Source organism: Haematobia irritans, chromosome 2 (genome assembly GCF_050003625.1).
Source record: "Haematobia irritans isolate KBUSLIRL chromosome 2, ASM5000362v1, whole genome shotgun sequence".
In the NCBI taxonomy this organism is placed as follows: domain Eukaryota; kingdom Metazoa; phylum Arthropoda; class Insecta; order Diptera; family Muscidae; genus Haematobia; species Haematobia irritans.
Window position 1 is genome coordinate 99038973 of NC_134398.1, and position 26735 is coordinate 99065707.

Genomic DNA, 26735 nt, shown 5'->3' on the forward strand with positions numbered 1-26735 from the left:
CAGATTGCTCCAAAAACATTAACAAACTGCTTAAGTTAACGCTTTCCAGGTCCGCCAGTAATATAAAGCTATATGCTCCTAAAATTCGCTAACGCCTTACACAAAAAGCAGGACACTCACACAAGAGGTGTTTAATTGATTCCTTTGATTGATCTGACGTTTGGTATTTATTTGGGATTGTCAGTCATTTTGTGGTCATCATAATGGTGATCACTGGAAATATTGAGGAAAAATGGAGTTTTTGAATGGCGACTGACAAGCGAAAAAATGATTGGCATTTTTCGAGGGATGAGCCTGAAGCGGAGCCTGAAGCGGTGCGGAAAATTATAACCCCATCGGCACAGTGAATACCAGCCATCATAACCTAAACCAACACTAGTTAAAGAAAATGGAACAGTGATCGAAAAACTCCCGACATAAATAAAAGACACAAAAAAGTGATAAATTTATTGGATTTTTATATACATCGAGTGTAATATTTATAAGAATACAACGAGAATATACATTCAAATTAATACTATACATTTTCGTGATGGAAAACAAAACGAGTTAACTAACTTTAGTATCGAAATATCGGAAAAATATTTATATATATAATGGTGGAACAAATTTAAATGATTTTTTTTATTTGAAACGAATTGTATTTTATTGAACTTATAGTTTTCAAGTAAAAAAAGGAGCTAAAAATAGAAGTGGAATTGTGGACATTTATAAGTGAACTTAAAAACAAAAAAAGGAAAGAACTTCATGAAGTAAAATACTATTTTAATATCAAACACTTAAACTTAAACTTAAACCAAAAGCCTATATTAGAACTGAGAGTCTGAAATCTAAAGTACATACGAACAGAAGTAAAATAACTATTAAACACAAAAATTTTAATTCGAAAATAAAATAAATTGAACTTAAACTTAAAGACTAAATTTCGGCTCATCCTCCTCTGCTTCATCTTGGGATTTGCGTCATTCGGTACTTGCGCTCCGCGGTGTCCTCCAGGTATCCTGCTTATGACTTAATACTAAAGTTGATTAAATTTAGAATGGGTAGGCATTTTGTCATATACTTGTCTTTTATCCTGTAGCCTATGTTGCTTCCTGGTTATTTTTAAAATGTCGTCCCTTTGGGCTGCAATGATTGCCATCTATAAAACAAAACAGAGACTTTTATTTTAGAAAACTATTCATACGAAAATAGTCATACTTTACTTCTACTCTTGACGCGACATACGGACTGACGGACGGATAAGCAACCAGGATACACCGATTTTCTACTGCTAAATTCACGCTGGAATATTGATATGGCGAACTGGAGATGGCCGTTTTCAACATCGCAATTGAATTAGATATGAATTTTTAATGTATCTCGCTAATATTACACATGTTTTTCTAATCTTTTTACATATGTTGGATCTTAATATGATTTTTTATGTAATATTTTAGAATCACGCCACGATTAAAACAATGAATTTTAGTGTAATGTTAATCTAATTACATGATGTTTTAAATAAGGGTTGACAAGGGGACAGGAAGGGGGCAAGTAGACGAAAAGGTATGTATGGGGCAACTAACAGATTTGATCAGTTGCTATGGTGGGACAATGTTCCAGAGGGAGGGTTGGTTTTGGCAGGTCTTCGGCCAAGTAAGTATTTCTTCCCGTAGGTATGTATGTTCCCTCTCTCTTTCGGGCTTCAAATCTCCGTAATTTTAATACATTTCGATCTTCAGCCTGGCATGTTATTTATTTTCTTTGTTGCTGTGTAATGTTGGAAAGATGTCAAGAACCCATACCATCCGGCGAGTCATAGCCGCGCGTATGCCCCCAATAAACACATGATGAGCGTTTTTCAAATGCAACAACTTTTCAGTTTGAGGGTAAATATAATTTTCAACATAAATTCAAGTTGACTTGAAATAGCTCATCTTCAATACATCTTCAAATTGTTTGCGAATTACTTCCAATTTGCCAAAATGTTGACGAAATCTTTGAAAAGGTGTTGAAGATAATATGAGAAAACTTAGACAAAACACTACCATAAAATGCAACAAAAAAACCATGTGGTTTTCAATACTTATTTGTGCAACGAAGTTCGTGGTCAATTGCAAGAAATTAAAATGGAAAATTTTAGACAAATAACCAAATAGTTTATAAAAATAGGTAAGAAAAAATGAAATAAAACTTTAAGGAAGCCACTAAATGTAAAGGGTGATTCTTTTGAGGTTAGGATTTTCATGCATTAGTATTTGACAGATCACGTGGGATTTCAGACATGGTGTCAAAGAGAAAGATGCTCAGTATGCTTTGACATTTCATCATGAATAGACTTACTAACGAGCCACAACGTCGAATTTTCAGTGAATGGGCCCTAGAAAAGTTGGCAGAAAATCCGCTTTTTTATCGACAAATTTTGTTCAGCGATGAGGCTCATTTCTGGTTGAATGGCTACGTAAATAAGCAAAATTGCCGCATTTGGAGTGAAGAGCAACCAGAAGCCGTTCAAGAACTGCCCATGCATCCCGAAAAATGCACTGTTTGGTGTGGTTTGTACGCTGGTGGAATCATTGGACCGTATTTTTTCAAAGATGCTGTTGGACGCAACGTTACGGTGAATGGCGATCGCTATCGTTCGATGCTAACAAACTTTTTGTTGCCAAAAATGGAAGAACTGAACTTGGTTGACATGTGGTTTCAACAAGATGGCGCTACATGCCACACAGCTCGCGATTCTATGGCCATTTTGAGGGAAAACTTCGGAGAACAATTCATCTCAAGAAATGGACCGGTAAGTTGGCCACCAAGATCATGCGATTTGACGCCTTTAGACTATTTTTTGTGGGGCTACGTCAAGTCTAAAGTCTACAGAAATAAGCCAGCAACTATTCCAGCTTTGGAAGACAACATTTCCGAAGAAATTCGGGCTATTCCGGCCGAAATGCTCGAAAAAGTTGCCCAAAATTGGACTTTCCGAATGGACCACCTAAGACGCAGCCGCGGTCAACATTTAAATGAAATTATCTTCAAAAAGTAAATGTCATGGACCAATCTAACGTTTCAAATAAAGAACCGATGAGATTTTGCAAATTTTATGCGTTTTTTTAAAAAAAAAGTTATCAAGCTCTTAACAAATCACCCTTTATATCTCTTTGCAGAAAACTAAAATTATGGATTCTACGTTCTTGAAAACATTAAAAAGCTGACCGATGAAAAACTGTTGCACAATTAACTGGAACTGCTTCAAATAGTTTATAATAATTGGTAAGTCAATATGAAAAATTAAATCAACACTTTAGAGAAGTCACTAAATTTAAATCTCTTTGCAGAAAACTAAAATCTTTGGATGCTACATTCTTGCTGACATTAAGAAGCTGACCAACGAAAAATGAATTGCTTATCGACAAGAAAAAGTTTCCAGAAAGATTTCAAAGTGCAACCAATTAAAATTGTTAAAAAAAAAAAAACAAATTGGTAAAATCAAAAACTTCTGTATGAAAATGTGCATCACATCGCCAGTTTAATTTATATCCTATTATCAGTTTAACATGGATATTTTGTGAATTCCTTCTGCTGGAAATCTCTTCTAACACGCGGCCCAGTACGTTCCTAATTTCAAATTGCCCGCATATTAATAAATTTTAATGCTGTTTTATGACACCAGCAGGAAGGAAATCGAATTATCAATGCAAAAGTGTTTACAAATAATGTTTAAGATATTTAAAGTTTTGTTGTTTTGTTCTTATTTGTTGATATGTTTAGTAAGATTATTATTTTTCAATTGGTATTGTAGTGTAATATGTAGTGTAGTGTATTATATATTTTATTTTCATGAAAATGAATAAATTATACATAATTCATAGAATTTTGGCTTTGACTTTCAATTTGAAGTGGGGATATCATTCATACCAATTTTGGTTTAAAAGTATTTGCAACGGATGTTAACTTTTAATTTGACTCGTATTGAAAATTGTTTGAGAAATTATTGAGTAGCGATGCATTTCAATTTGAGTATAACACTTGAGAAATTATTGCTAATGTGTTGAATTTTAATGTTGAGGGTAATGTCTGTTTTTTGTTGAGAATGCGATTTTCTCAACAATTTCTCAACTTGAATATTACACTAATCCTTTGAAAAAATATTTGAAAATTTGTTGAAATTTTGCATTTTTCAAACGTTTGTGTTTATTGGGCCACCATGCCAGCAACGACATCTGGACAAAGAGAAATCATTTTTATTTTTTTATTACACGGGCACAGGACAATATTGAAAAGAACTGAAAACGATTCCTTTTGAATGTGATGGCTCTGCAATGCTTGCCACTGTAATCGCTTTACAGTGGTTTTGTTTTATTCATTAATCGAAGTATTCGTGGAGTGTATTGCCTTCACTAGAATTAGAATAGATTACTTCGAATAGGCTTGTGCAGGCCTTTGATGCTGATATACATTGGCTGCCCACTGCATAAGCATATGTGCGGTTGTTTGTTCGTTGTTAACTTTGTCCACTTGTTGATCGATGCATTGTCCCTATGTTTGTTTGGTTGTTCGCTGTTTGGTATGTTGATGCGTTGATCATAGCTAATGCTTATGCATTTGGTTGAATGTTCATTGACCTTACTTGTTTACAACTCAGGTGCGTGGCAGGTAACGGTGCATGGTGGACAATATTGTAAACAAGAACGAGGGTAGGCAATTTAGAGAAAGTAAACAGCAACGAGGACAGGTAATACAGAAGAGTATTCCCTAGCTATTAACAACTCATGTATTAAAAGCAATCAGTGTTTTATGTGGAAACCAAATTCATTTATATATTCAATTCAGTATGCATATAAAAAAGTAAATTCATTAAATAAATAATTCAAAATAAAAATAAAAAAACTATTTAACAAATAAAATTCAATAACAAAACATAACAAACACCTCAGTGGGGAGGAAAACGAGCGTTAGCGACTTTCGTCGTCACATGGTTACAACCTAAAATGTTTTGATCTTGAGAAAACAAAACACAAAATTTACTTTATTTATTTATGAACTAATTCATTGCACATTTGTAAAAAAGTTAAAAAAATTAAATGGTTACGAAAAAATTTACATGGTCTTTATGGCCATAAAGACCATGTGTACCATGTATGTAACCTACAAAAATACCTTTTTCCCTGCAAAAAACTTAAAACATTGAATGGTCAGGTACATAATTTTTTCGACCATGTAATGGTCTATCATTTAAATAAAGAACATGTTTGCCGCATTTGAGAACCATTTAAATGGTTATTGCCAGCATACATTTTTCTCAGCTCGAAAATTATTTTTACAAAGACAAAATACATGGTTTTTCGCGACAAATACATGCTCTAGATAAGCATTAAATAGATGCGGCAACTATGTCCAAACATGTTTTTTTGTGCGTGCACGCAGCTGGGAATATGATGGTACGCTAAGTCTAAAAAGTGATTTTTACAGGAAACAAGTTCAAAGTTTTGTTTTTTGAAATTTCTCAAAACCCGTATAAGATAGAAATTCCTTAATATTCGGTTCTAAAATCATATTTGTTACATTTTTTTAGTACGTACGAACTCAAAATAGTGAACAAAGCTTTTTGCCCTTTTTGGATTGAACACTTTTTAAAACTTTAGTCACAGGCTAAATACAATCTTAACCATAACTTTTGTCCTAAATGTCCAATAAATTCGAACTTTTGACAGGATGCAATCCGAATAAAAACAGCGAACTCCATCAAAACATGCTAAATCGACTTAGCGTACTCTGGAATGAGGGCATCGATATATCTTGAAGAAAATATAAACAAAATAGATAATTTAAATATTCTGAAGAATAATTTGGGCAAAACTTCCCAAAAAATGGGTCTGGAAGATGAAGAACATTAACGTTAAAATATAGGATAATTAAAAACTTGTTATATTTAGTATTAAAACCAATAATTTTTATTTATTTTATGGTGCACATTTTGGCACGATTACTTTTCTTTAATAATCCATTTTATGGAATACGAACTTTGTGAAAAACTGCTTTGCTCTATTCCCCATCAAGTTATAATAAAATTTGCAACAAATATGTGTAATTTTGAGCCTTTTGTTACTGATTTAGTTTTCACTTTAGCGGTTTAACTCGAACTTAATGCTTACCTTAATATATATATTTACTTCATATTTTCCATATCAGAACAACAACTGTTACCTGTAGACGTGTTCGCCTGGGGGCTCTTGTATTCCGGCCTTCAGAAGTAAACAACACACCTTTGAAAAGGTTGTGGCACAAATTATAAGTGCAAACTGCATACATTATTTACATAAATGGTCGCGTTACTTGTTGATATTTCGGTGAGAAGATATTTCAATTTTTATAAAAATAAACAAAGTAGAACACTGGAAAGTTGGTTAATTATCACTACCACTAACATCAATAATACAAAAGGGCTGTTTTCTTTTAGCACTGGATACTCTAAGCCGTCGAGAACTAAAAGAAAACAGAGTACTCGTTTATCCAGGACATCTCCAAAAATATGCAACACTGTCATCAGCTGTTCAAAAACAATCACAGAAAAGAAGTGAAATCTTATATTTTTAATATATGAAATGCTCAAATAGTAATGAATATTTACTCGTGCGATTATTTATGACACTGTACCACTTTGAATTTCATGTTCTTCGATAAATTGGTAACAATATATTGCTATTGTGAATCGAAGAAGCGTCAGTTTATCAAAATAGAATCTGGCGACACCGGCGCGACTTGCACTGATGAGATGTTCCGGGTAGAACACCGGTGCCACGATGTTCTGGATAGCCCATACAAATGTTGCATCCAGTGCTAAAAGAAAACAGCCCTAATATAGTTTGCCCACACATTAAACACGAAAAGGAAAACAGAACTTAAAAGGGGGGGCCGTTTCTGGAAAATTTTGTTCTACACTCGGCGTTTCCCAGATACATGTGGTATACCAAATTGTAGGGAATAACGTCCTCTTTCAATATCCGTTGCAACTTTTGTGTACGAAGTCCATTCCTGGCCTCAGCGCTGGAAATACTATCCTGACCACCAGTGCGTCCATCCGTTTCTGGAAAATTTTATTATACACTCGGCGTTTCCCAGGTATATGTGGTATACCAAATTGTAGGTATTGATGTCCTCTACCAAGTTCCGTTGTCACTTTTGTGTACGAAGTCCATTCCTGGCCTTAGCGCTGGAAATACTGTCCTGACCACCAGTGCGTCCAACAGTTTCTGGAAAGTTTTGTTCTACACTCGGAGTTTCCCAGATACATGTGGTATACCAGATTGTAGGTATTGATGCCCTCTATCAATATCCGTTGTCACTTTTGTGTACGAAGTCCATTCCTGGACTCCACATGGGAAATAGTGTCCTGACCAAGAGTACCCAGTAATAACCAAGCTAAATAACATTGAACAAGCACATGTGGCACACCAAATTGTAAGTAAAAGTGTTCTCTACCATATTCTGTGTATAAATCGTTGTTTTTATGCACGGAAATACATAAATTTAATTAAATATTCTGTCTGTCCGTCTTATATTTATTCAGTTTTCGTCGTCTCTGTGTCACCCTGTTATCGAAAGTTAGCGACGTCGCTATCTTCACGCAGGTAACACAATCGTCGATCAGTTGATTGGCAGAAGTCAATGAATGCAGGCTGTGAGTAGTCTTGGGCAAAATCGTTCACCGTAGTGATTCGGACGCATCGTTCCTTTTGTACAAAGGAACTAGTTCCTTCCATCGTTCCTTTTCGTTCCGGATTTGTATATTTGTCATCACTGTCATCTACTAAAGACAGACATTACATTGTTTGTTTACTTTGTGTAACGAAGTTCATGGTCAATTGAAAGATACAAAAATATGGAACATTGAGAGAAATTACTTCAAATAGTTTATAGTAATATAGTAAGAAAAAAATTAAAGGAATGGAAAATTTAAGAAAGTAACTAAATTCAGGAAGCAGAACTCTTTGGATGGATTTTTGGATTGAATAATACTATACTCTGTGCAAAATTATTCATTGCAAGAAATTAGGATTTTTTTGTCGTTTGTGAAGAGCCTGAGATGGAATTAATGATTCTATTAAATAGCAGCATATCAATCAATGATTTAAATACATACGCGCCAAAATGAATGAATTGGCAAATAGCTCAAACAGAAGTAAAAACTCAAACTGCGATCCGAGGAACGATGGAGCGTAAATTGAAAATAAAACTAACCCAAAAAACACAAGGATGAACATTTTTCATAGGTAACGCCATATCAATTTGATAGTGAATCCCATCTTCAACATTAATTCAAATGGCCTTGCAAATTGCTCGCTTTCAACAAATTTGCCAATAGGTTTGAAGCATTAAAATGAAATTTAGTTTGAAAAGTTGTTGCTAATATGTTTAGAAATTGTTGCTAACGTGTTGAATTCTACTGTTGAGGGTAATGTCTGTTTTTTGTTGAGAACGCGATTTTCTCAACAATATCTCAAATTGAATTCTAATCTAATTCTTTGAAGAAATGTTTGAATGTGTATTGAATATAAGCATTTCTCCAATGCTTGTGTTTATTGGGAATTGACAAAAGGAACGATGAGAACGAAAGAGATGGAACTAGTGACAGTCGTTCCTTTTAGTGAACCGTTCATTGGAACTAGTTCGTTCCGGAACGACACAAGACTAGCTGTGAGCGAGTCTGTTCTTTTTATTGTATGTGCCAACAATAAAAAAAATAGGAATGGTGTGTATGTGTGTGTGTAGCATACTCTTATAGTTGAGAAAACGAAATAACTTCGTTTACACGGAAATGGAAATTATAAAACGAATGGATTTGGAATTCCGATTACATTCGAATACTTCAAAACATTGTTTGGTGCTTCTTTACTGGGTTCTATTTGTTTTGGTTCACAATGTGCAACAAACCTCTGAAACGAATACACAAGCGAATACTTCAAGCATATGCCACACAATTCGAGTAGTAACTGCATTGTCCATTTCTCAAACGAGTGAAATATAAACTAGAACGGTATGTACAAATTATGGTTAAGATTACATGATTTTTTCTACGAAATAACAAGCATAAGTAAAAGAGCAAAATTGAATGTTAACTTAAACAGGGTCAATTTATAAACGTTTCTAGAGATTATATGAATCTTATTGCCAATTAAAATACAATAAAATTATGATAATTAATTATGATAATTAATATAAAAAGAAGTGTAGTGTAGTTTACTTATTATTGCTAAATATGTCAATATTAAAGAAAATAGATAAAAAGTTTGCTTTTGAATTGTGCTCTGCTTGTAATTGTTTTTATATTTAGAGGTAACATGTTCCAGAGACGAATCGCATGGATGAAGAATTGCCACTCCGATATAACATGTCTGTGGCGTAATTGGATCAAATTACCGCTTCTACTAGATGCACTAAAGCGTAATCTATTAAATAGATGATCAGGTTCCCTGTTCGTAATAATCCTATGTAGAAATAATTAGACACGAATTTTCAGGTAGTTCTCAAAATTGACCCCCAATATCTTGGTTGAGAACGGAGTCATATGGGCATACCTGTTGAGGCCAAAAACGTACCGTGCAATTGCATTAACGGAAACATTAAATTTCCGGCATCACAGCTAGAGAAGATTTCACACGCATATGTCAATACCGGAATTAAGTAGGTCTTCGCCAAGAGTAGTTTGATTCTCAGTGGTAGATATCTCTGTGTCTTCCAAAGAGATCTGAGAGCGGCAAATGCCCTACCACAGATCATGGTTATATGGTCTGACCACGTTAAAGAATCATTAAACATAACACCAAGATTCCTATATCTTCTGACAATCTCAATAGGTTCGTCATTTATATGAATGTAGGGAGCTAGTGACATCCGATTGACACGCTTTTGGACTACCAGACGCTTGGACTTCGTCGCATTGAGGGACAAGCCATTCCTTTGCGCCCATATGTTTACTCTTCGCAAATCCTCATTAAATCTCTACACAACTACCAAACTCTTCTGGACTACTGCTCAGGTAGATTTGATAATCCGAGATTTGCAATGAATTAAGACATCCGGCAAGTCATTCGCATAGATAGAAAATAGTAAAGGTCCTAAGATAAAACCGTGCGGAACACCTTGCACAAATTAACAGTGCCATAGATCTATTCCGACCAACCTGAACATACAGCGATCTGTCACTGAGATAAGATGATATTAGGCGTGAAGAGAACACCGAGAAATTCATAAATCCTGACAGTTTCCGTCGCAGGACGTGATGATTAACCGAGTCGAAAGCTTTCGAATGATCAAGCAGGGCAAATAGTCCGATATCACCATTGTCTATACACTCTCTGATGTCCTCAGCCATATCCGTTAATGCCGAAGTACAGCTATGATGAGCCCTAAAACCAGATTGCCGATCCGATAGAAGATTATTGCGGCTGACGTGTGATGTGGTTTGTCTATGCAATATGTGTTCGAACACTTTCGATAAATATGGCAGTATAGCAGTTGGTCTATGTTATAATCAGAGTTCTTATTCGGAATCGGTATTATCCCGACGATTTTCCAGCGATCAGGGAAGATACTTCTAGTAATAAAGTAATTAAATACATATGTCAAGTAAGGCATCAGTTCCGGCAGAAGAATCTTAATAAATCTCGGATCAATATTGTCCGCGCCAACTGCAAACGATTTTCACATTCAAAATTGAAAGATGATTCCAATGGAGTATTCGGTGTATCATAATATGATAGATCCGAAGAAGAAATTGGGAAGATGGAAAAGGTTTCGTTAAGGGAATCAAGATCGATAGATGGATCAACCGTTCTACCACATTTGCCAATACCAATATCCCTTAGAGTCTTGCTACCTGAACCTAGAGGGTTCCCAAACTCTCTCGAAGTGCTTACGTTTCTCCCGAGAGATCTCTCTATTCACTGCTTTTCGAGCAACACGAAACTCGTCGTGGGCCTCAGTAGACCTGAGGATTTTCCGTTGGGCGAACCTCAAATCCCTTTGTTTGTTCAGCTCCCTGATATGAGAGGTGAACCAGCCATTACCTTTCCTCCCTCCTGTCCTAGTAATCATCGGTACGGTTATATCAAAGAGCGATGTTATATTATCCTCCAACTGATCATCAGGGGAATCGATGCAGTATATAGATGACCAATCTATAAGAAAAAATTGCCGCCGCAGAGCTGAATAGTCAATGTCAAAGTCAATATAGATGACCAATCTATAAGAAAAAATTGCCGCCGCAGAGCTGAATAGTCAATGTTCCTAAAATCCATGTAGGAATACGTGTCAGTTCCATATGGAACACTTATCCTATAGGTCAAAAAGATCAAATCATGCTTCGAGAAGCAAGGTACTGTTAGTTGATCATAGTGGATAACATTGTCCTCAGTAGAAACTACGAAGAGATCCAGTAAGGTGTTAGCAAATTGCGTGAAATGTGTTGGAGTGTCAGTATTTACCAAGTACAGACCAAGAGAACTCATATCTCCTACCAATTGTCCGTTCATCAGAAGATGCTGTTAAAATCACCTGCAATCACAATCTCATCGTATTGTGCCAAAAAATCGCCACTTGCCTCATGAAAGGGTCCATATCGATATTACTTCTGGGTCGGTATACACTCCCAATCAGAAGAGTCCGATCAAGAGAGCGAATCTCCAAGAAAATGTACTCTATTGATCCGATGCCGTCGGAAGTGAACTTGGGCCTGCAATTTATTCCCTTCTTCGCGTAAATAGGTACTCCTCCTGCAAAACCTTTACGATCTACTCTAAAAATCTCATAACCCTTCACCGATATCATCATATCGGTAATAGAGTCATCAAACCATGTCTCGGATATGCAGACTATATCAACTGGGGATCTTTCGAAGATATGTCTGAACTCATCAAACGGACTTTAATAGTTCTGAAAAATTCTTGAAAATAATGAAGACGTTATAATGAAATTTGTTGACTTATTGTCTATAAAGCAAAAAAGCGTTCAAAAAAAAAAAAACATAGAATAATTTCTAATTAAAGTCGATTCGGAATTTGGAAATTTAAGTTGTACTTAACACGTTTTCAAGGATTTTGATGGCATATGAAGAAATCCAATAAATACAGGATGAGCGTTTTTCAAATGCTACAACTTTTCAGTTTGAGTGTAAATATAATTTTCAACATAAATTCAACTTGACTTGGAACAGCTCATCTTCAATAAATTTCCAAATTGTTTGCGAATTACTTCCAATTTGCCAAAATTTTGATGAAATCTTTGAAAATGTGTTGAAGATAATATGAGGAAATTTTGACAAAACACTACCCTAAAATGCAACGAAAAAACCATGTGGCTTTCAATACTTATTTGTGCAACGAAGTTCGTGGTCAATTCGAAGAAATAAAAAAATTGGAAAATTTTAGACAAATAACTGAATTTACTCCAAATAGTTTATAGTAATAAAATAAAATAAAAAATGAAATAACACTTTAAGGAAGTCACTAAATCTCTTTGCAGAAAACTAAAATTATGGATTCTACGTTCTTGAAAACATTAAAAAGCTGACCGATGAAAAAATATTGGACAATTAACTGGAACTGCTTCAAATAGTTTATAATAATTGGTTAATCAATATGAAAAATTAAATCAACACTTTAGAGAAGTCACTAAATTTAAATCTCTTTGCAGAAAACTAAAATCTTTGGATGTTACATTCTTGCAAACATTAAGAAGCTGACCAATGAAAAATGAGTGGCTTATCGACAAGAAAATGTTTCCAGAAACATTTCAAAGTGCAACGACTTAAAATTCGTAAAAACAACAAACTGTTACAATCAACAACTTCTGGATAAAAATGTGCATCACATCGCCAGTTTAATTTACATCCTATTGTCAGTTTAAAATGGATATTTTGTGAATTCCTTCTGCTGGAAATCTATTCTAACACGCGGTCCAGTACGTTCCTAATTTCAAATTGCCCGCATATAAATTTTAATGCTGTTTTATGACACCAACAGGAAGGAAATCGAATTATCAATGCAAAAGTGTTTACATATAATGTTATTTAAAGTTTTGTGGTTTGTTGTTTTGTTCTTATTTGTTGATGTGTTTAATAATTGGTATTGTAGTGTATTATGTAGTGTATTATTATATATTTTATTTTGACGAAAATGAATAAATTATACAAAATTCGAGAATTTTGGTTTTGACTTTCAATTTGAAGTGGGGATATCATTCATACAAATTTTGGTTGAAAAGTATTTGCAACGGTTGCTAATTTTTAATTTGATCGATTAATTTGCATCGAAAATTGTTTGCGAAATTATTGAGTAGCGATGCATTTCACTTTGAGGATAACACTTGAGAAATTATTGCTAATGTGTTGAATTTTACTGTTGAGGGTAATGTCTGTTTTTGTTGAGAAAGCGATTTTCTCAACAATTTCTCAACTTGAATATTATACGGTATTCTCACCAAGCATGTTTTGGGGTTTGAAATGTTTTTCCTTTATAAGCACTTCAAAAGGAGCGCCATACTAAAAAACAAGTTCAAAACACAAGTTTTCCCCCAAAACACGTCAATTTTAGAATGTGAATCCACCTAATTTGGAATATACCCCGAATAACATGCCCTATTCAAAATATATGTCAAAATATTGAAATAAGTTTCATAGAAAAAAAGAATAAACGAAGGCTTTTAAGAACATGGACATGTGAAAATAACATAAAAATGTTTCCCTTTGCGCTCGCTGTAATTATTTGGACATAGGTTGCATATATGTGAATTTCGTGTAAATGTAAATTTCTAGTTTTTATGGTAACTGTCAAACTAAAACATCTCAACCCGGTGTGAACGGTGAAATGTTTTGGAAAAACGAATGAGGAAACCGAGTCGGTGGGCTATGTACATAATCCTTTGAAAAAATGTTTGAAAAATTGTTGAGATTTAGCATATTTCAAACGTTTGTGTTTATTGGGAAAACGCTGAAATTGTATATATCAAAATTTGTTTCCTAGAATCAAGTACGCAAACCTTAAATTTAAAAGAGAATTCTCCGATTCTTTGGCTCGAATCAATACCCAAATCATTAGTGTAAAGACAAAATCTTTGGAACCGGGCATGGTTGTTTGCAGTGCATGGTTGTTCTAAAAATTTAAAAATCTTTGGGATATTTTCATTTCATTTATTTAGTGATAACTGGCACTTTTTGTTTCATTATGACCGTTTTACTTTTCTGACTATACTTTAAGTGAAAATATTATAATTTTTTAGTCATATGTAACTATTATAAGTTAACATAATGTCTGCTTAAATTATCGGATTATCCTATTAGCCATGACTGATGATAACCAAAGGCCTCACGGAAAAAACCCATTTGGCGTAAGGACGAGACTGGAGTTTCCACTTTTTAATAGACCGCGTAGAAGTGCCAAATCGTCTGGTGTTAACGCCCAACCACTTAATTGCCCAACAGATTGCAATTCTGGGCACTCATTCATCAATACCTGTAAAACAATAATAGATATATTATTATAGGATGCAAAACAAAATTAAATCTAATTCAGTGTTATTAAAAAAAAAATGAAACCACAATTAATGTAAATGTGAGTACTATGTTCAGTTTTTCCGCCAAAACACTAAATTAAAAATCGATACAGTTCTTGGAGGGCGCAAAGCAAATTGGGTGGGGAAGATCTGATCTAACTAGTAGCTTTTAGTTGAGTATATTAACTGCACCTTCAAAAATATTATATAAAATTTTATACTCTTAGAAAAATTGCAAATTTTTTAAAATATTTGAGGTCAAACGTTTCCGACAAGCGTTATTTATTTGGCAAAATATCACAAATTTTTTTAATTCACATCTAAGGCTAAGCAAAGCGATTCATTAAAATGGGCTCAAGGAATTCTTGGAGCTGGAAAAAGGGAACGATCACCGAATGAGCTGTGGACCGGTTTTTCCATTTCCATTTTCGGTGGACCGGTGTTTTTAATATCATAAAAACCGTTTTTCAGTTTTTTATTTTCAATGTAAATTGAAATAAGAAAACATCCCGAATGTATTTTCTGCGCACTTTCAACTCGTTTCTGAACACTTCCAGCATAGTATTCGTCCAAGATGTCAAATAAAATACGTTGCTTTTCTAAAGAAATCCCAGAGATATTTCAATGAAATACGAGGGCGGTTCGGAAACTTCTTAGCCTATCAATGAAAGAGAATAGTCAGTTTTTCAAAAATATTTTTATTTTTCAATATAATCTCCTGAAACTTCAAGGCTTTTCTAGCAATTCTATCCCTTGATTAAAATAGTTTTCCTCAAGGTCTTCAAAATAGTGTTTTGCAACTGTAATTGCATCTTCATTTGAGGTAAAACGCTTGCCAGAGAAGAATTTTTTTAGATTTGGGAACAAGTAAAAATCACTGGAAAGCTAAATCAGGAGAATAAGGTTGGTGGTCAAGCAACTCGTACTTTAATTCGTAGATTTTAGCCATTGTTAAAACACTCTTGTGCGCTGGTGCGTTGTCTTGATGAAAAATTTCTATCAACCGTCGAACGGAACGGACGTGTTTTTTTAATAGCGGATAAACTCATCGTAATAGATACCTACTAAGAATTTCAATTGTGGTGGGATATTAAGCCACCATGCAGCGAAATTCAAAGTCATCCACTGGATTGCTAACTTCAGGGCCCAGTGGACGGGTATCGACTGGAGTTATACATTTGGGCAATGACCAAGAGTTAGGCCCAATTAGTCGACCTGTAGACGGGTCGACAGGTAGCGACATTCTGACAAGTCGAACTTTTTCTAAGGTAACGACATCAAAACGAGATAATCCCTCACGAAAGAGATTCAAGGAACGCAGAAATGCTTTGTTTATCCTAAAGAAGTTAGGATCAGTCGACCCAAGACGCTGTCGGCTAAACAAAGCGATTCCTTAAAATGGGCTCAAAGAATACTTGAGACTGGAAAAAGGGAACGATCACCGGATGAGCTGTCATCCTCCAAAAGAGATCAAAGATCGTTTGCCTCAGTTGCTAAAGACAGCCTTGTGATGGCTATCATTAATAAAGGAGCGTTGGACGGTATGGTTCCAAAGCAAAAATGGGGTGAAATTGAGAATGCTCTGTCTGTCGTCTACTCACAGGTGCTGCAAAAGTTTCCCGGCCCAGATCCTCGACACCAAGAGGCTGGTTGGTATCAAGGACGATTTAAGCTAGTCGCATTTGAGGACCAGAGGTCTATAGAATGTTTTAAAGCTGCTCTGAAACTAATTGGTGAAGTTTGGGAAGGAGTTGCTCTAGAGTTAGTCGAGAAGAAAGACATACCGGCTAGACCTAGAGCACATGCGTGGATACCTGCAAAGCCTTCTGACCCTGAATCTATTTTAAATAGGCTGACACGATGCAATCCAGATCTTCCAACAGGTGATTGGAAGGTTGGCCGTTTGGATGAAGTGGATGGACCAAGACGACATGCAGTGTTTATATTGAACACTCAGTCTTTGCCACATCTAGCAAAATTTCAGGGCCTTGTATGTTATGGCTTTCATTATATCCAAATGAAGGTATATAAAAACAATCAGCTAAAAGATTCAGAAATGGACTAGCCTCTGTCTGAATCAGAAGTAAGCGGATCCTCTTGCGAAGTCGAGGGAGATACCAAAGTTGAAGACATGGATAGATACCATATGCGAGAGGAGGTTTCTACAGCCTAAAAAGTTCACCAAAGTTGAACCTATGGTTATTGCGAGAGTCACCGAGATCTCTGAAGAGGACATTCTTGATGACTCGATTGAAGCGGCTGATGTGACGGTTGTTGAAAATCTCGATGGTCCTACGGATCCTTCAGATAAATCTTCCTCATTGTAGGGATGCATGTGCTGCCTTAAAAGTTCTCCTGATGAAAGGGGACATAGAGTTAGTTATTATTCAAGAACCATATGTTTATAGAAACAACATATGTGAATTAAGTACTCCGGGGTTCAAACTATTGCAGTATACTGGTAATGATGTATATCGAGCCTGTATAATTGCTAAAAACGAGCTTAACTTGTTTCTGCTTCCTTCAATGTGCAATGCAGACACTGTCGTTGCCAATTTAGAAATAGCCAAATGTAAAATATTGGGTATCTTCGGTCTACATGGGGCATGACAGGGAGATGCCTCCATGTGCCGTTAAGACCTTAGTTGAGAAGTCACTGAAAACAAAGACGAAACTCATAATGGGATGCGATGCGAATGCGCATCATAGTATATGGGGAAGTAGTTATACTAAGTATATGGGGAAGTAATGATACAAGGGGAGAGTCGCTAATAGAGTTTATTTTGCGTACTTATCTGGTAGTTTGCAACAAGGGATATGCCCCAACCTTTGTCACTAAAAACAGGCAAGAGGTTTTGGACATCACCTTGGCCTCGCAAGAACTGAATGAGATGATATCTGAGTGCTAGGTTTTAAGTGAACACAGCTTCTCAGACCATCGCTACATCAGTTTCAAATTTGATGTTCATACCACCAAGACCATATTTCCGCCAAATGTTAGGAAAGCTGACTGGAATAGGTATAGGGAATCGTTCAATATGATGATACCGGAAATAACAGACACAAATATGAGAAATGTGCAAGATATCGAACACGCAGTGGAGCGGATTACAAAGGCCTCCAACATCTCACTGAAAGCTGCATGCCCTAGAGGGAAGCCAAGGGGGAAAATCGACCACCATGGTGGTCTAGGGAGCCACCGTGGTGCAATGGTTAGCATACCCGCCTTGCATACACAAGGTCGTGGGTTCGATTCCTGCTACGACCGAACACCAAAGAGTTTTTCAGCGGTGGATTATTCCACCTCAGTAATGCTGGTGACATTTCTGAGGGTTTCAAAGCTTCTCTGTGTGGTTTCACTGGAATGTGGAACTCCGTTCGGACTCGGCTATAAAAAGTAGGTCACTTGTCATTGAACTTAACATGGAATCGGGCAGCACTCAGTGATAAGAGAGAAGTTCACCACTGTGGTATCACAATGGACTGAATAGTCTAAGTGAGCCTGATAGATCGGGCTGCCACATAACCTAACCTAACCTATGGTGGTCTACCGAATTAAGTAATATGAGGAAATCCTGCAGGAAGCTCTTTAACAAGGCAAAGTCCACTAGAGCCCCTGAGGATTGGGACGCTTACAAGAAGAATCTGAGAGGATACAAGCGAGAACTGAGAAATGCTCAGCATAACTCTTGGAATGATTACTGCAGCAGTATTGAGAATACGTCCGAGGCTTCCAGACTACGGAAGGTTCTAGCATCCACCAACTCCGCTCCAGGTTTCATTAAAACATCGGAGGGCAATTGGACAACGTCCAGTGAGGAGACGCTGGGGGTACTATTGGACACACATTTTCCTGGAAATCAGACGGTTGAGCCAGGTTCTGGCGGTGCCACAGTGGCTCAGCGGTCGTTTCCTATCGAGGAAATTGTATCGGAATCTAGAATAAGATGGGCGTTAAATAGCTTTGGACCATTCAAATCCCCCGGACCTGATGGAATTACTCCGGCGGAGTTACAAGCAGTGGCTGACAAAATTATCCCCTGGTAGTCGGCGATATATAAAGGATGTATCAATTTATCATATATCCCAGGAAAGTGGAGGGAAACAAAAGTCGTTTTCATACCTAAAGCGGGGAAAGCCTCTCACTCGAGGGCGAAGTATTTTCGACCAATGAGCTTATCCTCATTCCTGACTAAGACTCTGGAGAGGATGATAGATATTTATCTTAGAACTAGCATTGATTCAAGTTTGTTCTCGAAACGACAGCATGCGTACTCGGGTAGGTCTACTGAGATCGCATTACATGAACTAGTCAGCTTTATTGAAAGCTCACTATCTGTCAAAGAATAAACAATCAAATAATGTCCATCCGAGCTCGATATCAAATGGACTGACAATTCTGAATGTTGATCCATGTATACTTAGGCTGTTAGACGAACTTCTAATGAAGAGACGCATTTCAGCCACACTAGGACAAGCAAACATACAAAGGTATGTGAACAGAGGCACTCCTCAAGGAGGAGTTCTATCACCTCTTCTTTGGAATGTTGCTATAAATAACCTTCTAGTTACCCTAGAAAAAGAAAGGATAAAAGTGGTGGCATACGCAGATGATGTGGCTCTAGCAGTCAGGGGAAAATTCCCATCCACAATCAGAGATATTATTCAGAGGGCCCTCCGGATGACTGAGAAATGGGCGAAAGACAATGGTCTTGGGGTAAATCCTGCAAAGACAGAACTAGTCATTTTCTGCAAAGATCGCAAAACTCCCACGATTAGGCCCATTTCCTTAGGGGGTATTGAAATTCCCTTTGGTGAGTGTGCAAAATAATTTGGCGTTATTTTGGACAGGGAGCTGAACTTTGAGCTTAATAGTGAAGAAAGGGCGAGAAAAGCAACGGTAGCTTTGTACTCGTGCAAAAAAGGCAATAGGAAAAAAGTGGGGACTAAAACCAAAAATTGTGCATTGGCTATACACGGCAGTGGTTAGACCTATAATGCTATATGGTGTTGTAGTGTGGTGGCCGGCACTTCACCAGCCAACAAGTTTAGACAAAGTTCAGCATATGGCGTGTTTGTGTATCTCAGGCGTATTCATCAAGACATGAACAAATTCCCTTAATGTCATGCTGCATCTATTGCCTTTAGAGATTTTGGCCAAACAGTCAGCTGCAACAACGGCTGTGCGGTTCCGCGAGCTATCGCTGTGGTCGGAAAAAAAGTTACGGTCACAGTTCGGTCCTCAAAATAATGCCAGATGTGCCTAACGTAGTGGATTACACTTTGGCGAGTCCACTTTTCGACAAAAAGTTTGAGACTCTAATCCCCAACAATGAGGCGTGGTGCACACAGACCTCGGGGAATAAAGAATATATAGATTTCTACACTGATGGCTCCAAATTGGATGGACAATTGGGTTTCGGAGTATATTCTAATGATCTGGAACTTCGAATAGCGAAAAGATTACGTAATCACTGTAGTGTTTTTCAGGCTGAAATATTAGCAATAAAAGAGGTGGCGAATTGGCTGAGAAGTAATGTCCCAAAAAATGTGGGCATTAATATATACTCAGACAGTCAACCTGCAATAAAATCCTTGGACTCTGTGTTCCTCAACTCGAAAACGGCCATGGACTGCCGCAAATCTCTCAATGAGATGGCTGAACAGTACAATATTCACCTAATATGGGTGCCTGGCCATAGGAACAAACCGGGGAACTTCGAAGCGGATGAGTTGGCAAGGCTAGGGACTACCTTACATATTCCAGGGGAACTAGAATCTGTTGGTATGCCCCTGGCTACCTGGAAGCTCTTGCTGCGTGAAAAGGCTGTTATGATGGCAAATGTTCGATGGGAGAATTGCAAGGGCTGTGACGACACCAAGCAAATATGGCCCCATTTAAACCGCACACTAGATATGCTAATGTTCTCGAGACGTCAGATATCACTCCTGATATCTGCTATAACGGGTCGCTGCCTGATAGGCGATTTTCCAAAAACTATAGGCGCGAAGTATAATGACTATTGTATGAGCTGTCATGATGCGGAGGAAAAAGAATCAATTAAACGCCTCTTGTGTGAGTGTCCTGCATTTTGTGTAAAGCGCAAGCAACTTTTAGGAGCATATAGCTTCAGATTACTGGCGGATCTGGAAAACGTTAACTTAAGCAGTCTGCTAATGTTTTTGGAACAATCTGGTTAGTTCACCAAAGGAAAATAATCAAGAAGGTTCAGCGGTTAAAACTAGAAGTGCCCATATGTAATAGGTACTTTTAGTTAATGTTAATCGACGGAAGTTTCCAAAACACTTAACTTTTTTCTGTTTATACTTTTGTGCTAGGCTAAGAAGTTTCCGTACTGCCCTCGTATAAGCAAAAAATGTATGTATGTTTATTTTGCGTACTAACCTGGTGGTGTGCAACAAGGGAGACGCATCAACCTACGTTGCCAAAAATATGCAATAGGTTTTGGACGTCAATTTTGACCTCTCCTGAACTGAATGATAAGATATCTGAATGGCAAGTTTTAAGGGAACATAGCTTCTCAGATCATCGCTACATCAATTTCAAATTGGCTGTTCGTACTTCAAAGACCATATTTCCCCCAAATGTTGAGGAAAGCTGAGTGGAATAGGTATAGGAGTACGTTCAACATGATAATACCAGAAATACCAGAGACAAATATAAGCACTGTGCAGGATATCAAACAAAACGTGGAGCGAATTTGAAAGGCCTTCAAAATCTCACTGAAAGCTGCTTGCCCTAGAGGAAGCCAAGCGGGAAAATCGACCATGGTGATCTACAGAGTTAAGTAATATGAGGAAATCCTGTAGGAAGCTCTTTAACAAAGCAAAGTCCACCAGATCTCCGCAGGATTGGGACGCTTACAAGATGAATCTGAGAGAATATAAACGAGAAATGAGAAGGGCTCAGCATAACTAATGGAAGGATTACTGTAGCAGTATTGAGAATACGTCCCAGGGTTCCAGACTTTTTGTTTTCATATCTAAAGCGGGAAAAGCCTCTCACTCGAGTGGGAAGGATTTCCGACCAATCAGCTTGTCCTCATTCCGTCTTAAGACTCTGGAGAGGGTGGTAGATATTTATCTTCGATCAACCTTCGATTCAAGATTGCTCTCGAAACGACAACATGCTTACTCGAAGGGCAGGTCCACACACAAAAAATTATCAGCGAAATATTTTCAGTTAAACACTTAATTGAATTTGGAAACGGATTCAATTAACATGTTAATTGATTCAATTAATTATTTAATCAAATCCGAATAAAAACCAATTAAAAAAATGATTGATAGTTGTACGTTTCCATTTCAAATATTAATTGATTCAGTTAATTTGTTAATCAATTCAGAAATAATTTTCAATTACAAACGTGATTGAAAAATTTTCCGTTCCCAATTAAGCATGCGATTGATTCAATCACCTTTGTGAATAATTTTGAGCGATGGAGAGAAAGAGCGAAAAGAGAACAAGAGAATGTGTATTTTTCCAACAACTTATGATGGAGAGACAGGGATGATAAATGATGTTGACGAAAAAGTATTACAAATGTATTAAAAATGTACTTTTCGATGCCAAAAGGTGCTAAAATTAAATAATATACAATTTAAAGACTATTGTAAATGTATACGTATATTTAAATCTAGACCGATTTGGATTTTTTTTTTATATTTTCTAAAAAAACTTATTTTGCAAAATTTTATTTCTATAGAAAATCGAAAATAATTTTTGTTTTATTTGATTTTATTTTGTTGCAACCACTACGGTGGTTAGTTAACTAAAAGCCTGAAGCAAAACTTATTTTTTTCTTTTATTTTATAATAAATAAACCTATATTAAACAAAAAAAAAAAAACAGTTGTTTTGTTTATGAAATAAAAATTGTAAAACTGTGGCCCAAAGAGTTAAAACCAAGAGCGGTATGGGTTCGTTGCAAGATACACCTTCAAGTTGCGAAGTCGCATCTGATAAATAAACTAACGAGCTGCATTACAATCTCTATCTAGTGGTAAAAATTTCCTTCTTTTGGATTTCAAAATATGACAAATATCCATTTATATTTATGTTTTATCCAGAACTTGCAAAGTATCAGCAATATAATACCGAATATTACATTACATTGCCACTATATTTGTCTCTGATTAGTTCAAATTTTAATAGACGTTTTCAATGTGTGGAAATTTTGGAAAAAGAAAAAGACATTGACCACAAAAAAACTTGATTTTGAAAGAAAAACTTGACAAATAAAAAACTCATACTATTGGGATTAATTAATTTTTTTTTTTCATAAAAATTATTAGAATAAAAGCAAATATATCATAAAAAGTAGAAATAACAGAAACAATGTAAAAGAAACAAAAACAATATAACAGTAATAAATCAGTCTTTATATATTTTAAAGAAAACTTATTTTGCTACATATAATTCGTATTCTTAGATACTGAATTAATTTATTCTCTACCATCGGGTGTTGTTAAAAAAATTTGAAAGTTTTTGCAATCCTCATCAAAATTTATTCTTACTAATAGTGGGGAGCCACCATGGTGCAATGGTTAGCATGCCCGTCTTGCATACAAAGTGTCATGGGTTCGATCCCACACAGCAAAAAAAGCGTCGCCAAAAAAGGAATGAAAATGTTCTTTTTGGATCCGGAAGTGGTGCAAAATTGACGCAGAAGCGATGAATTTAACATGGGCTTGTCATAGGACGGAAGTCCTCCATTTCAACAGCCGTTGCACTGAATTTGCATCACTTCTTTAGGTGTGATCAGAATTCAATGTTTTGGCTGTAAATTAAAAAATACTGTGATATTTTGTCAAATAAATTACTTTTATAATTTTTTATAATTTTTAATGGATTCTAACGCTTGTCGGGAAAGTTTGAACTCAAATATTTTCAAAAAATCACAATTTTTTCAGATTGGATTTAGCATTTTTTTCGACAAAATTTAAATGATTTGTACCATTTTATGAATTCTTACTCTGTTTTAACCTATTTCAAACAAAAAAGTTAAAATTACCCATTAAAAGTATGAAAAAACTAAGTTATAAAAAATTGAATTAAAAGAACTTCCTGGGGAGTTAAAATAAAGAACATCATTGGGAGTGCATCTTCCCGAAGTGCTTTTAAAGTTGTGCTTTTGGAAGAACTTCCAAAGTTTTTTGCTGGGCAGTTTCGACCAAACATAAAAAAAGTTTTTCAGCGGTGGATTATCCCACCCCAGGAATGCCCAGGAAATCGGTTCAGATTTAGATATAGGTGCCACATACATTTATCACCGATTTGGTCATAATTCATGTGTTTATTAACCGATCTTTCATATTGATTTGCTTCAAATTTTGCATAAGGCAGTTGTACGATAGTTTGACCATACTAAATCATACTAAATTTGTTTGAAATCTGTTGAAATCTGGATACAGTTCTCATATATATCTTTCGACCGATTTACACTCTTATGACCACGGAGGCCAAAGTTTTACTCCGATTTACGTGGAATTTTGCACATATATTATAATCAACATTGTAACTACGCGTGCCAAATTTGGTCAAAGTTCAGATTTAGATATAGCTCTCATATACATATATCTTTCGTCCGATATCTACTAGTATGGCCCCAGCGACCAGAGTTTCACGTTAATTTGCTTCAAATTTTGTACCAAAAGTACACTTGATGGTATCATCAAGAACGACAAATATAGTTGAAATTGGTTCACATTTAGATATAGCTCCTTTGCGCCCGATATAGCTTCATATCACCTCCGGAGACCAATGTTTAATTCCGATTTCCTTGAAATCTGGCACTGAGGGTAGAAAAAACATTTTAGCGATATGTGCCAAATTTGGTTTAAATCGGTTCAGATTTAGATATAGCTCCCATATGTATATGCACGTCTGATTTGGGGAAATATGGTAAAGGGTGATTCTTTTGAGGTTAGGATTTTCATGCATTAGTATTTGACAGATCACGTGGGATTTCAGACATGGTGTCAAAGAGAAAGATGCTCAGTATGCTTTGACATTTCATCATGAATAGCCGAACGATCTGCCACAACGTCGAATTTTCAGTGAATGGGCCCTAGAAAAGTTGGCAGAAAATCCGCTTTTTTATCGACAAATTTTGTTCAGCGATGAGGCTCATTTCTGGTTGAATGGCTACGTAAATAAGCAAAATTGCCGCATTTGGAGTGAAGAGCAACCGAAAAATGCACTGTTTGGTGTGGTTTGTACGCTGGTGGAATCATTGGACCGTATTTTTTCAAAGATGCTGTTGGACGCAACGTTACGGTGAATGGCGATCGCTATCGTTCGATGCTAACAAACTTTTTGTTGCCAAAAATGGAAGAACTGAACTTGGTTGACATGTGGTTTCAACAAGATGGCGCTACATGCCACACAGCTCGCGATTCTATGGCCATTTTGAGGGAAAACTTCGGAGAACAATTCATCTCAAGAAATGGACCGGTAAGTTCGCCACCAAGATCATGCGATTTGACGCCTTTAGACTATTTTTTGTGGGGCTACGTCAAGTCTAAAGTCTACAGAAATAAGCCAGCAACTATTCCAGCTTTGGAAGACAACATTTCCGAAGAAATTCGGGCTATTCCGGCCGAAATGCTCGAAAAAGTTGCCCAAAATTGGACTTTCCGAATGGACCACCTAAGACGCAACCGCGGCCAACATTTAAATGAAATTATCTTCAAAAAGTAAATGTCATGGACCAATCTAACGTTTCAAATAAAGAACCGATGAGATTTTGCAAATTTTATGCGTTTTTTTAAAAAAAAAAGTTATCAAGCTCTTAACAAATCACCCTTTAGAATATTATACACAAATTTTCAGTGGAATTTTACTTAAATTGTCCTATACCCCTAATATATATTAATTGTCTGATAAATCATAAATGCACTTTTAGCAAATTGCATAAAGTTGCTGTTGTGTTTCTTTCCATGGCGTTAGCCGATTTAAATTTTAATTGAAGACTAAAATTGAGAATTTGTAGAAGTATAAAACATTTTGTACAAATCGGTTCAAAATTACATGTATTTAATTTAATTATTTTTTAATTCCAATTTAGACCTTTATATAACTCTCTATAAATTTGATGGATTTGAGATTGCACCAAAAATTTTGGCCTACATGGTGGTGAATGGTATTATATAGTCGGCCCCGCCCGGCTTTAAGCTTTACTTACTTGTTTTAAATTATTTTTTTCACCCTTTCAAAACACAAATATAACAAGAACCAACTTTTTATACCCTTGACGACTATTGTGGTACAGGGTATAATAAGTTTGTGCATTTGTATGTAACCCCATAAGACCCATCGTTTTGTATACCGATCGTCTTAGAATTAAATTCTGAGTCGATTTAGCGATGTCCGTCTCTCTGTCTGTCTGTCTGTCCGTCTGCATATGTAATTTTGTGTGCAAAGTACAGCTCGCAGTTTAAGTCCGATCGTCCTCAAATTTGGCACAGTTTTACATTGGCTCAAAGACAATCGCTATTGATTTTGAAAAAAAAAAATCGGTTCAGATTTAGATATAGATGCCATATATATTTATCACCGATGTGGTCATAATTGACGTATTTATCAACATATTTTCTCAAAATTTCTGGAAGCCAAATATTTTGGGGCTTTCGTAAGATATGCAAAATATCAGCCAAATCGGTTCAGATTTAGATTTAGCTCCCATATATATCTTTCGTCCGATTTGAACTTATGTGACCAAAAAAGCCAGAGTTTTGTCCTGATTTGCTTCAAATTTTGCACAAGGAGTACGTTTAATAGTTTTGTTAATTGCGCTAAATTTGGTTGAAATCGGTTCAGATTTAGATATAGCTCTCATATATATCTTTCGTCCGATTTCGACTAATATGGTCTCAAACGCCCTGATTTGCGTCAAATTTTGCACAAGGAGTACGTTTAAGAGTATCGTTCAGTGTGCCAAATTTGGTTAGAATCAGTTCAGATTTAGATATAGCTCCCATATATCTTTCGCCCGACTTAGACTCATATGGCCTCAAAAGCCAGAGGTTTGCCCTGATTTGCTTCAAATTTTGAAAAGGAGTACGTTTAATAGTATCGTTAGGCGTGCCAAATTTGGTAGAAATCGATTCAAATTTAGATATAGCTCCCATATATATCTTTCGCCCGATTTACACCCATATGACCACGGAGGCCAAAATTATTCT

The 26735-nt window shown here is 36.1% G+C and overlaps 1 protein-coding gene and 1 long non-coding RNA gene across 26 annotated transcripts in view; one reads left to right on the forward strand and one right to left on the reverse strand.

Moving 5' to 3' along the window:
- Positions 1-950: 950 nt before the first annotated feature.
- The window catches only part of LOC142225862 (uncharacterized), a 201049-nt gene continuing 175264 nt past the window's right edge, over positions 951-26735 (reverse strand). For 16 of the 24 annotated variants that reach the window (XM_075295698.1, XM_075295699.1, XM_075295696.1 and 13 more), the window contains exons 4-5: positions 1201-1305; positions 951-1141 (exon numbers count right to left, since the gene is read on the reverse strand). In XM_075295698.1, coding sequence (XP_075151813.1) covers positions 1019-1141; positions 1201-1305 — 228 coding nt within the window. In that variant the 3' untranslated portion in view covers positions 951-1018. Of the gene's footprint in view, positions 1142-1200; positions 1306-14153; positions 14490-26735 lie in introns of those variants that run through there. The other 8 variants (XM_075295694.1, XM_075295689.1, XM_075295685.1 and 5 more) reach the window with 6 other exon arrangements.
- Positions 8667-13181, forward strand: LOC142223463 (uncharacterized). 2 transcript variants are annotated; one of them, XR_012718745.1, is made up of 2 exons: positions 8667-9016; positions 12673-13181. It is a non-coding gene; the product is annotated as an uncharacterized LOC142223463 (long non-coding RNA). The 2 variants fall into 2 exon arrangements; XR_012718744.1 differs by lacking the exon at positions 8667-9016 and adding an exon at positions 12500-12607.